Source organism: Delphinus delphis, chromosome 21, assembly GCF_949987515.2.
Source record: "Delphinus delphis chromosome 21, mDelDel1.2, whole genome shotgun sequence".
Lineage (NCBI taxonomy): Eukaryota > Metazoa > Chordata > Mammalia > Artiodactyla > Delphinidae > Delphinus > Delphinus delphis.
In genome coordinates, this window is record NC_082703.1 from 21,763,907 (window position 1) to 21,776,075 (window position 12,169).

General features: G+C 37.4%; 2 protein-coding genes across 19 annotated transcripts in view; both read left to right on the forward strand.

The window, feature by feature from the left end:
- Positions 1–12,169, forward strand: part of LOC132417760 (sorbin and SH3 domain-containing protein 2) — a 206,858-nt gene that overhangs the window by 117,093 nt on the left and 77,596 nt on the right. For 16 of the 18 annotated variants that reach the window (XM_060001549.1, XM_060001552.1, XM_060001551.1 and 13 more), the window contains 2 exons: positions 4,092–4,118; positions 4,361–4,485. In XM_060001549.1, the coding sequence (XP_059857532.1) occupies positions 4,092–4,118; positions 4,361–4,485 (152 nt within the window). The remainder of the gene's footprint in view (positions 1–4,091; positions 4,119–4,360; positions 4,486–12,169) is intronic. The other 2 variants (XM_060001558.1, XM_060001564.1) reach the window with 1 other exon arrangement.
- LOC132417764 (uncharacterized) lies at positions 5,004–10,895 on the forward strand. The gene has a single exon (XM_060001575.1). It carries the CDS (start codon positions 5,286–5,288, stop codon positions 6,132–6,134), a length of 849 nt encoding a protein of 282 aa, XP_059857558.1. The 5' UTR covers positions 5,004–5,285; the 3' UTR covers positions 6,135–10,895.

Genomic DNA, 12,169 nt, shown 5'->3' on the forward strand with positions numbered 1-12,169 from the left:
CTTCTAATATATATTTTTAAACATCTTGGTCCAATTAAGACTAACATGCACCCACAAGTATAAATATACTCTAGAAAGTAACTGGGGGTGTGATATTTCAGCATTCACTAAAGTGAGTCTCTTTATAATAAATAATCTCTCATGACTTCCACCCTGGCCTCTCTAGACCCTGAAATACACCCATATGTTTTGGTGACTGGTTAGTTGATTGTTGGTTGGTTAGTTGAGGGTTCCTTGTTTTTTTTTTTTTTTATATAATATTCATGGCTTTTGGAGCAGAAGTGGGAAAGGGATGAAGAGTGTTTAAATAATTCTAATTCTCACGGTGCATATTAGTATCTTTTACACACATACATTTAGTCGTTAATTAAATAGTCAGGATGTCCTTAGCTTTAAAGCCACTTGATCCTAAACTACCCAGCTTCGTTGAGGGAAAAAAACAAACTTCCATGTGGAGAATCCCACTCCTGCCCACCACCTCCAATCCATAAATAGATTTCAATGTCTAAGTTTAAATACGAAGCCAGGTGGTTCCATAATATATTACATTTTTTAAAGCAATGTAAATTGCATTGCAATGTATGTAGTATGATCTCATTTTGGTTTGAAAAAAATTCTCTTTATATATGTATTTGTACATGTTTGTTCATGTGTATGTGAGCATGAAAAATGTTAGAAAAACTACAAATGTGTTTACATTGGACACCTGAGGGAAATGAGAATGAAGAGAAATAAGAAAGTAAATAAAATGAAGTCCAGGGACATCAGGTAGTTGGAATGTGTATACCATGAATATCACTGACAGTTCAGCCAAGTAAAATTCTAGCCCAAGCTACTCAGATGTGGACCATTAAGGCACATGCTAGGGAACATGGCAATGCTTCAAAAATGCCATACTGTTGTTATTTATAAAAGTAACCACAGAAAGAATACTATTAGGTTGAGCTAGAGACTGCCATTTTGGAGAGTCAAAGCTAGAAGATTAGTAATTTCATATCACTCAACTTAATATAATATATTTAATGCTTCAGAGTCAAAATATTAGAAAATGTTAAATACTTTGGGAATATAAAATAATCTTCAGTAATAAAAGTTAGTAGTCGCTCTGGACCATTTTAAATTTCGTATCACTCCCATTATATCAAATAGGAGTAAGAGTTCTAGAGAATGAGGTCCCCTCAATTTTGGATTTAATTGTTACATTAAAAATAGATCTCTTCTGTATTAATTAGACATGTAAGGTATGAGCCCCTTTTCAAAGAAGTTTTAATTACATTTTGAAGAAAGAAATCAGCCTCTTTGTATGCCCACTCACATTATACGGTAGCCTTCATAATAAGAACTTATTTGACAGTCTTTTTGTGAATCAAAGGAAGATTAATAAATATTTACTGCTTTAAATATTGTTAAAATAGAACAGCCTTTAAGTAGAGGCTGTTAGACTACCTCCACAAAAGAGTCTAACCTTCCCAATCTCTCCTCCCAGATGAGAGAGTCAACATGAGCTGCTAGTCATCAACTATTTGTCCAGTAAATCAGCCTGTCTTTCTCTTTTGCTTTTACAAGAAGTAGAGTCCCAATGGACAATTCATGTATTGGAATCATAAAGTTGGAAAGGACCTCTAAGGACGTCAAGTCCAATGCCCGACACCAAGCCAGGAAGGCCTTGACAACTTCTCTGACAGGTGTTCCCTACCTTTTGCCAGGACGCAGGGAGTGCTCATTGTAAGAGTGAAGAGCAGTTATAGTCCTTAGTTCTCAAAGACTCTTGATTTTCACATGCAGAGCAGCCAGGGAACAATAAATCTGTCCCATTTCCTCATTCTTAAATTTTCAAAGAAGCAATGACTTCCCACTAAAGAATACTAGAAATTAAGGGCTCTGATCCCTAGAATTCTAGTTCTGTGTTTTTCACAAGTGAATGGTCATGAATAATGTTCATGATATTGATCAAAACCATTTTCTCCATGCATTTGCCAAGTCATTTATCAACCCTTAAAAAAAAACTTTATTCTCTTTACTTGACATGGATCTAGGATTTTAATCATTAATGTAAGCTTCATTAAAATACGGTTTTGTCCTGAAGTTTTGATCCATGGCCATTTTTATCCTTTCTCCCTTCTCATAATTCTACACACTTGTGTCTACAGTGTAAAGCAGGGCTTTTCCATAGAGCTCACCATTAATATCTCATATTTCCTGTAGCATAGGTACAGTTTCATTTGGAGATACTTGGGCCTGGTAAGGGGAAAGGGATAGACCCTAGTTGAGCCTAGGGTGACTATCCTCTGATTCTTGCACCTAATGTTTATCCCACTGAAGGTTCCATAACCTCCAATATGGTGGCCAGTAAGAAGAAACAAAACTGGCCCTCTACAAACTGTCAATTACAGGAAGTTTATTTCAAGTGTCCTTCAAGTCTGCTCAATATACCCTCCTCTTCCTCACCAGGTCTACACCTCTCACACCTCCAAGCATTTGGCTTCTATCACATCTATCCCCAGCACGTACCCTTGTTTATAAGCTCAGTTTTATCAAACCAAGAGTAAAATTAACTCCCTATTCTCAAGCAAATAATTACACTATAAGTAATAATAATAATTATTAATGCTGTTTCTCTTTTCATTGCCACATCCCCGAATCCCAAAACTTGTTCCTTGTCCACAAACAGTATGTGGCACCCAGGTGGTTATTAAATCACTCTCCTTGGGTGCCCCAAAGCAGACCTCTGATCACTCTGTATTGCTACACTGTGTTTGCTTTCTTTATAGAGCGTCCTCATCATCATTTAAGTGCTTGAGAATTTCAATCATTTCTGCTTCCATCAAATCCTAGAAGTAAAGTCTAATAAATATTTCATGTATAACTTTTCAAAGTTATTTTTACTTCATGGTACCCATTTTATAACTCTGATTTTGAGTTCACTGGAGATAAGTCCATACTAAATTAGCAACTATCATAAAGAATGAAGATTTATTAGTCTCCTCTAACTCACCTAAGCTGGAGTCATTCTAATGCACTCTGTACCAATTCACACTTATTTTTCTTCTTTTGATTTGGAAAGAATCTATTATAAATATTTTATCTAAAAATCAAAGTCTTGTATTTCTCAACTAATGTTTATCATTCCAAATTTATGTATTTAGATTTCAAAATAACTATTCCTTAAGCATTAGAAAGAGAACAGAGAGTCCTTTTTACACGCAACTTTCATGTTCTATTAGGCATTGAAATAACAGCAATTAATAATGGTTTCAGGGAACATGCAGAAGGAATCTAGGACCTGGACAGAAGGTTAGGCTGAATGACCCCTAAGATCCTTTCCAAAATTAAGGCTTTATGATTCTAGGTGAAGTTGGCCATGTGTTATAATAGAGCCAAGCAACATAAATTGATTACCTAAAATTGTTCATACGTTATAGGAGATACTTTGAATGTATAATTCCAATAAAACTGAGAGTAAACATGTCATTGAGCCACTTCCCAACTGCATTATCAAAAGCAATTTATTAGTACTGAAATGCTTCCTGCAAGACAACGGAATGTCTTGTAACAGCTCTTTCAGAATTGAATATAAAATGACTCAAATGGCAATAAAAAGAAAATTCAAAGTCTAGAGAATAATTTGAAAATATCACATAATATGGTAGGGTATTTACACTTTCTTAAGGTAAAAAACCCCACAAACTACAAAAAATCAATGGCATTGAAAGCTAAGGATCTGGTGGTTTGATTCACTGCTGGGAGAAGCATTCATTGTTTACAAACCATTTGACCCTTTAATTTGATATTTAGAAATTCATCCAGCTTAAGCAATAATAAGATAAAATTGAATGGCTGCAGTATTACTGAGGGAAAAATCAGTGTTTGGTATATGTGTTAATTATATATTATAGATATTTAATGAATTACATTCTAATTGGAGTAAAAATAAATGCACAAACTTCCATTAGTTTATTTGACGTACCCAGAGTTTTAGAACTGAGATAACGTTTGCCAAAAAATACATGTAGCTCTTGGCCAGATGATCTTTACGCAACTGTTCGTTTCTTTTACCGGAGTATTCATTTCAACGTTTCTTTTTCTTTTAGGGCGTGATTCTCAGTCACCGGACTCAGGTACAAAAAAAAACTGTTCTGAATAACCACTACATTTGTTGTGAGTTTTTTTAAAAACATATTTATAGCCACATTGTTAATCCTACCGTAAACTTAAACTGCATATACATTTATGTATATTAAACTTTTAAGAAAGAAAGAAGAAAACTTCCATTTTGGAAATAAAAAATAAATTCTATTTAAAAAATGTTAAAAGTGAATGTAGATATTTTTGTATCCGATTTGCTTTCCCTTAATAAAAGCTTGGAGATGTTACAATGATCGAAATCAAGAGACACTGAATGGAGATGCTACATATTCCTCTCTTGCAGCAAAAGGTTTTAGAAGCGTTCGACCAAATCTACAAGAAAAAAAATCACCAGTTCAGGTAATCTTGCACACTGTCGTCTACTGTGTTCTTTTAAAGCATGGCTATTAGGCCACTGCTCTAGAGCCTCTTTTCTAGTAACATGCATATTTTGATATGTTTCATTTTTGATATGGTTTTGCTTTTGTATTCGTATTGACTTGTATTTACAACATGGAAGACAAGTCTTAAGTTCAAAACAGGTTTCTGAATATGTTTTCTAATTCAGCTGATAAAAGCAGGTCAGTTTCTGACATAATTTTTAGGATATTTTCTAATTCTTAAAAAACTGTCAGCTGATGATTTGGATTTCAAAGTTATGAGGTCAGCAATATATTATTTACTCAATAAATATGAGTTATACAACTGCTCATTATATTAACTAAAGAAACTCTGTGTTGGAGAGATTAGTAAAATTGTGTTACAGGCGTGAAAAGTGTTACCAAAACAATGTGAGTAAATACTATATATATATATATATATACCTCATACATATATATATATATAAATACTATATATATATATATATATATATATATATATATATATATATATATATATACCTCAAGGTCTAAAAATATGCCAAGAGAACATATGTTCACTTTTAACCTAATTTCCCAGAATGTAGATGGAGACAAACTTTATAATGTATTCTCTATTCTCTATAAAACTATTTTCCTCCAGAGGGCAACTATTGATAATAAATTAAAACACATTCTAAACAAAGGAAAAATGATCATTCAATCTGGCCATCAAAATGTATAGCATAATAAGAAGGTATCACGTTGCTTTACTTTAAGGGTAGAGTTAACACTGGTTTAATGATTAACTTTGACTTTCTCTCTGTTTTTCCTTCAACATTATTTCTTTCTTCGGATGTTTTGATAATCCAGGCACCCCTTCCACCACCCAGAAAAGAGAGCTTTTGTAGCTCCTTGATAACCAGTCACACAAAGGGTGACATTTTAGACCAATTAGTAACTAACACACAAATTCCCTCCTGTACAGAGTTCTTTACTAACAAAACACCTCTTCAGGGAACTATGTATTCTAATGATGAGTCCAGCCAGACAATTGTATATTCTGAAGAATCTAACACAACTGTTTCATATACACAAAAAATCACTAATCCACTACCACCACCTTCCAGCACAGGTTCCCCACCAAAAGCTGACATGAGTACCCCATTTCTACAAGAGGACTACACGCAAGATTCTCAGACTCGGAGAATCTCTACATTGAAACTAATCCATAACCAGGATCCAGGAAGTAGCATCCCCTTTAATCCTCCACAGTTTTCCAAATCTGTTGAAGTACCATCATTTCGTAAAAGGCCTTGCTCACCACCCCCTAACCCAGTGCCTGAGATACACACAGCATCTCTTTCCATTCAGATAGCTCCCCTTTCAGGACACGATCCTGAAAGCCACAAACAGCCATCTGAGCTTTCTCCAGAGACTGCAAAGATACCTCTTCAGCCAGAGAGACAAAAACCTGCAGTTGCTGCGGCCTCTCAGTCCTCAGACTGCCAAGTGGTACCTTACACTTTCCAATCTCTTCTTAGAGCATTCTGTAGAGACCCTAACTCCTTTGGTTTGGGCTTCTTATGTAATCCGATGCTTTGCCAGTTTGCAATCAGGAAAGGAGAAAGAAACCATCTTCCTATTTAAAACCGTAAATTCATCGATAAGTTTCTAGGTATTTTTAATTTAAAAAATACCTACATAAAAAGAAATATATATCTATAGATCCTTTATCCAGAAATAAAATGTTTTAACAGTTTCTTCCTTTCAGGTATTTATAAGAAATCACTGATGATTGGTTATCACGTAAGACTGCAAAGTACTTTTAAGTTTTAAAGAAATATTTTTCATGCCAGACCTTTGAGTACTTCGGTTGTACTTTATTTACATGTGTAAAAACTCTTAAAATAATTGTCCATTATAATTCACTTTGGCAAGAAACATTCATCTTAATTCCACCAGAGTTTATTTTCTTGTAGTTCAATAATCATTTTCATTGAAACTTGATCAATTTCTACCTTTTTAAGTTTACAATTTCAGAAAGTATATTAATCAATCTTTAGTACTCAGACTATTAAGAAGTAAATCTTTATTCGCTTATACGTAAAATTCTCCCATAGTGTCATTCTGCTGATATTTATTAATCTAGTTAGAAGAGAAATGTGTTTGTCTTCTTGGCTTTTCCACAAAATGATGTAATGTTAAGAGAATAAGCTTTAACGATAAACTGTAGATTTCAATCCAAGCTCTATCACTGACTATGTGATGAGGCAACCATCCTAACTACTCTATGAGTCTGAACAAAGAAATGAGAATATTAATTAATCCTTAATTCTTAGGTTGTGATAAGAGTAGGGAGATAGTAGAGGTAAATTACTTAGGACAGAGCAAGCCCTGCGTAAGTGGTAGCCATTTATAAAGATACACTAGCAACTGCAGCAGTAGTGGGAGTCTAGAAAACACTCATACCTGAGTAAATAATTCGTATAATACTATTTCCTGTAGCTGTGCTATTAAAGATCATTCAAGACATATCCTTGAAGAGATATATTTTTAAGCTTTATAGAAAATCTTCAACAGGCATCTGATTGACACCAAAATCCTCTCCTCCCTGCCACACCCATAAAGCAGAAACCTTAAGCTTAGATGATTAAAAAGACAAGTGGGTATTTCTATACCTCTACTAAAACATTTCCTTCATCAGCTAATCATGATATGCAAAATTCATTCATTAGAGTAAATTCTTTGAATAAAGGTAGTATTTTCTAAAAGCCCTTATGAAATAATAACAATAGCACCTAACAAATACTAAGAGTTTACTATATGCAGATGCTGTTCCAACTTATTCACATTTATTAATAACTTCCACAATCCCATGAGGTAGGGAGCAAAGTCAAGCTGACACACCACAGACACGGCTGGGCTAGTGTCAGACAACAGACTTACTTGTGTCCCAGGACGTGTCCCTGGAAGCAGGTGTAGGAGCAATCAGAGCAAATGCTACCACGTTCACAGCTCAGTTCACTCATCTGACATAGTTTGGTTCTTCTAAATCATTTTATTATGTTTGGAAACTTAAGTTGATAACTTTCTTCCCTATGGCTTTGTCACCGTCCAGGCTGACCGGAGACAGCTGGTTTCATAATACAATCCTCAGGGAATCACCATGCCACAAGTTAAGATTTGAGATGCTGTCACTTTTATTCATTCAACAAATATTTATTGGGCATGTGTCGTCTGTTCTAGTCACAGAGCTGCATTTGAAACCATTGATAATTAAAGTCTTGTTGAGGGTCGAGGGGACAAATATTAATAAAAACTTAGATAAGTAGATTACTACATACATTAGAAGGAGATTATGTAAATAAACTAAGCAGCACTGAGCAGGGATGTGGGGAGCAGAGTCCATGTTAAATAGGAGAGTCAAAGAGTCTTCATGCAGTCGATAGAACAGCTTTGAAGGGGGAAGAACATTCCAGGCAGAGGGAATATCTAGTGTAAAGGCTTTAAGGCTGAAGCACTCTGGGACTGCTCATCGACCAGCAAGGGAGTCATAGGGAAGGAGAGGAATTATGTGAGGTGTAGGTAAGAGGAAGTTAAGTCAGAGGTAACAGAGGCCAGAGGCCAGATGCTCCTAGAAGCCATTGCAAGGATTTCAACTTTTACTCTCAATATAAGTGGGAGTCATTGGGGGATTTTAAGGCTATGGCTGTCATCATTTGACTTATATTCTAACAGAATCATTCTGGCAGCTCAGTGGAGAACAAACTATAGTAGGGCAAGAAGGAGAGTCGGCAGGCCAGGTAGGTAGGCGGCTATGGCAACAACTTAAGTGAATGGCGGTGGCTCCGAGCAGGGTGGAAACAGTGGAGGTGGTGAGAAATCGAATTCTGAATGTATTTTGAAAGTAGAGTAAATAGGACTTCCTGACAGATTGCATGTTGGAGGTAAGGGAAAGAGAAGAGTCAAGACTGACTTCAAAGTTTTGCATCTTTGCAACGGGGAAAAATGGAATTTGCCACGCTTTGTGCACTGAGACTGGATAACCGTGAGTAGAGCAGCTTTGTGGGAAGATCAGAGGTTCCATTTGGGACATGGTAAGTTTGAGGTGTCTATGAGACATCCACATGGAGAGGTCCACTATGTAGTTGGATATATGAGTCTGGAGTTCAGGTGAAAGGTCCAGGTTGGAGATCTAAGCCATCGGCTTATAGATGGTTTTGCAGCCATGAGACTGAATGAGATGACCAGAGCATGACTACAGAGAAAAGAGGAGGCCCAAGGACTGAGCCCAAGGGCATCCCAACAGTAAGAGGAGGAATCAGCTAAGGAGGTTCAAGGGAGGAGGAAATCCAGGAAAGTGAGGAAAGTATATCAAGGAGAGATGATTAACTGCATAAATGCTGCTGACAGTACATGTGTAAGATGAGGTCTGCTAACCTACCGCTGACCTAGAAGTGGGGAGGGGAACTTTCTTGTGAGTTTAAGAGAGACTGGGAGGAGAACAATTGGACAATCAGCTCCTTAAGGGGTTATTAATGTAAGACCTTTCATCTAGTTATTCCCCTTCCCTGAGCCTCACTTCCTTCATCTATAAAATGGGGATAATAATAGCATTCATCTCACACTATTGCTGTGGGGTTTGAATAAGACACTGCCTGCTACATAATAATCTCTCACTATGGAGTAACTGTTGTTATTTTAAAATAATATCCTTTTTCCAAACTATGCATCTGATTGGGAAAAGGAAATATATTATTTTCAATAGTACATTCTTCGAATGGGTAGATAAAAGTTTGTTTCATCCAACCAACAGTTGGTTCCGAGATGACAGTGTATAGTCTTTCATAACACTTTCTCAAAAGGTGGCATAAAACTGTTGCGGTTCTGAGTTTTTTTAATTGTGTCAGAATATTTAACATGAGATCTACCCACTTAGCACATTTTAAAGTGTACAATGGAGTCCTGTTAACTATGGGCGTGATGTTGTACCACAGATCTCTAGAATGTAATCATGTCATCTTCTTGCATAACTGAAACTCCACCTGTGAACGGCAACGCCCATCTCCCCATCTCCCCCACCCATGGCAACCACCTTTCTACTCTTTGCTTCTATGAGCCTGACTATTTGAGAGCCCTCATATATGTGGAATCATGCAGTATTTCTTCTTCTGTGACTGGCTTGTTTCACTTAGGATAATGCCCTCAAAGTTCACCCGTGTTGTCTCATATGACAGGACTTCCTTCTTTCTCTAAAGCTGAATAATCTTCCACTGTCTGTATATACCACATTTTCTTTATCCATTCATCCACTGATCGGTGTCTAGACATGTTTGCACATCTTGCCTATTGTGATACACTTTACTTTTGTCTGATTTTCCACCTAATGGCCTTTCACGGTGGTGACCTTTTCGTTTTAAATACTTACATTCCACATTCTTGCAAGAAGTCTCAGTAAATGCCAAGAGCTGTCAGCTACACATCATGAATTAGCCAAATATATGCTCTATTATAAAGAATTATCCTCCCAAGAAATTAGCAGTCCCAAGAAACAAAAATGCTCTACACTGAGAGGTGAAAAGGAAACATTAGTGTTCTGGAAGTTTCATTTACATACTTTTGCTGTTTTCATTAAAGTCTGACCATTAGTGTAAGAAGAAAACTGCAGCCTACCATTAGGAATTTTAATTCTCTCTGTATCTGATAATACAACATATTGTTTTATAAGCTGCATATGTTTTAATTTACCTCCTACAAATTTATATAGAGAGAGAACACAAAATGAGGTATGTTACCCTCTGTCACTGTGTGAACAGACATCCTGTTGCTAAAAATGTCACATTGTTCTCAGTGTCAGATAAGTGAATGCCTAAACCAGAAGCTTCGAAAGACAGCAAAGTCTACACCCCAGACATTTTCTCTGGCATTTGTTAGTGTTGTGCCCTTTGCTTCAGGAGGATAAACTTGGCCCTTCTACTACGAAATAATGTCATCAAGCATTTGCCAAAGCCTCACTTTCACACTCCTCCTGCACATATGCTGGGGACTCAGAGGGGACTTTGTCTCAGTGTCATGTAGACAAAGGAGAAAACTCATCTCTTTTGCTCCATGGGATCAAGATGTAGAAGTTTTAAGGAAGGCCGAATCATGATAAATGTCAGCAGTGTGGGATGATAGAAAGGGTGTAGAATACAGAGTGTGCCTTCTGGACCAGTCCCAGCAGCACCAGCTCTGATCACTCACGTGTTCTATTAGGATGGCCAGCCAATATCTCATGACTTCTTTTTTATGGGTTTGTTATGAGATCAATTGATCAGGTCTATGGCAAATCCTCCACCTGACGTATGTGTGTGTGTGTGTGTGTGTGTGTGTGTGTGTGTGTGTGTGTGTGTGTGTGTGTGTGTGTGTGTGTGTGTGTGTGTGTGTGTGTGTGTGTTAAATGACTGAACAGTCGAGAATATTTGGGATTCCAGTATGAATTTAGAAATCACCTAGGAGCCCCTCTATAACACCTCCAAATAGAAGAGCAGCCTGCCTCTTCTTGAATACACGTAGGTATGGAGAGCTCAGTTAGTGTAGGAACAGCTAGTCAAGGCTTGGGCAATTCTCAGATCTAAGTATTAGAAAGTATTTCTCTTATTGAGGCACTCTGCCTTCCTTAACTTCTGTACTTCATCAACAGGAAGTAAAAGAGATGAAGTTGTCTCCCTTTTCACATTACTCTTCTCTCTACCCTGCTCTTTGCTTTGGGCAAAGAATTCCTATGCCTTCCAAGCATTTTAATTTTTTAAAAATGGCTCTCATTTATTGAGAGCTATTGCAACACACAAAATGCTGAACTAGCACTTTACATACATTTTCTCATTTAATTTTCACAGGCTTTAGGAGTTGGGTTTTATTAATGTCTGCATTTTTACACATGAGGAAACTGAGGCCAAGGGAAGGTAGACAACTTGTCACGTCTGTCTGACTCTAGACCCACAGCTCAACCAGGAGGTTCAAGTGCCTTCAGTTTCTGATATAATCTGACACTTGAACCCCATGTTCTGGCAATGTTCTTAAGATGTGACACCTTCTTGGAGTCAAAATCATATTCCTGATCTGAGTAGCACAGTGGAAATATTCACTCCCCTGATCCAGACAACACACTCCATCAATGTGCCCAAATCTGTGTGACCATCTTAGATCACTTGTCACCCAGGTTGTGGGTAGGGACTATAGGCTAAGACCTCTGGGAAAAAGGGTTTTTATTCTGAGGCTACCGGGCAGTTTTGTATCATGAAATGCAGGCAGTAAAGCCAGGTCTTAGGGGGCCTGGGGAATGACCAGTTAGCTACTCTCTTTGTCCATCTTAGAGGCCACCCAGTTCCTGTCTCGCCTCCCTGCAAGTCAGCCACATTCTCTTAGCTTCTGCCCTCTCAGCTCTCCAAGTTGCCTGTGGATTTCCATGACATTCTCTGGCTCTGATTATGTGTGAACTTGCATCTGGGACTGTGGGGTACACGATTACCTGACTGGGGCATTCAGTATCATTTAATTCAAATTCCCTGGAAAGAGGCAGTGCCTCGTTGGCCCAGTTTAGTTCAGTTATTCCCCCTCCTAAACAATAAAATGGGCTTGCCTGGTACAAACATGGCAGCCAGGGGCTTCCTCCTCTTTCCCTCAGGAGGGCTGTGAGAGAG

Bases quoted from the DNA above. Each gene is read 5' to 3' on its own strand.
- LOC132417764 (XM_060001575.1), top strand. From the start codon at position 5,286: ATGATTAACTTTGACTTTCTCTCTGTTTTTCCTTCAACATTATTTCTT.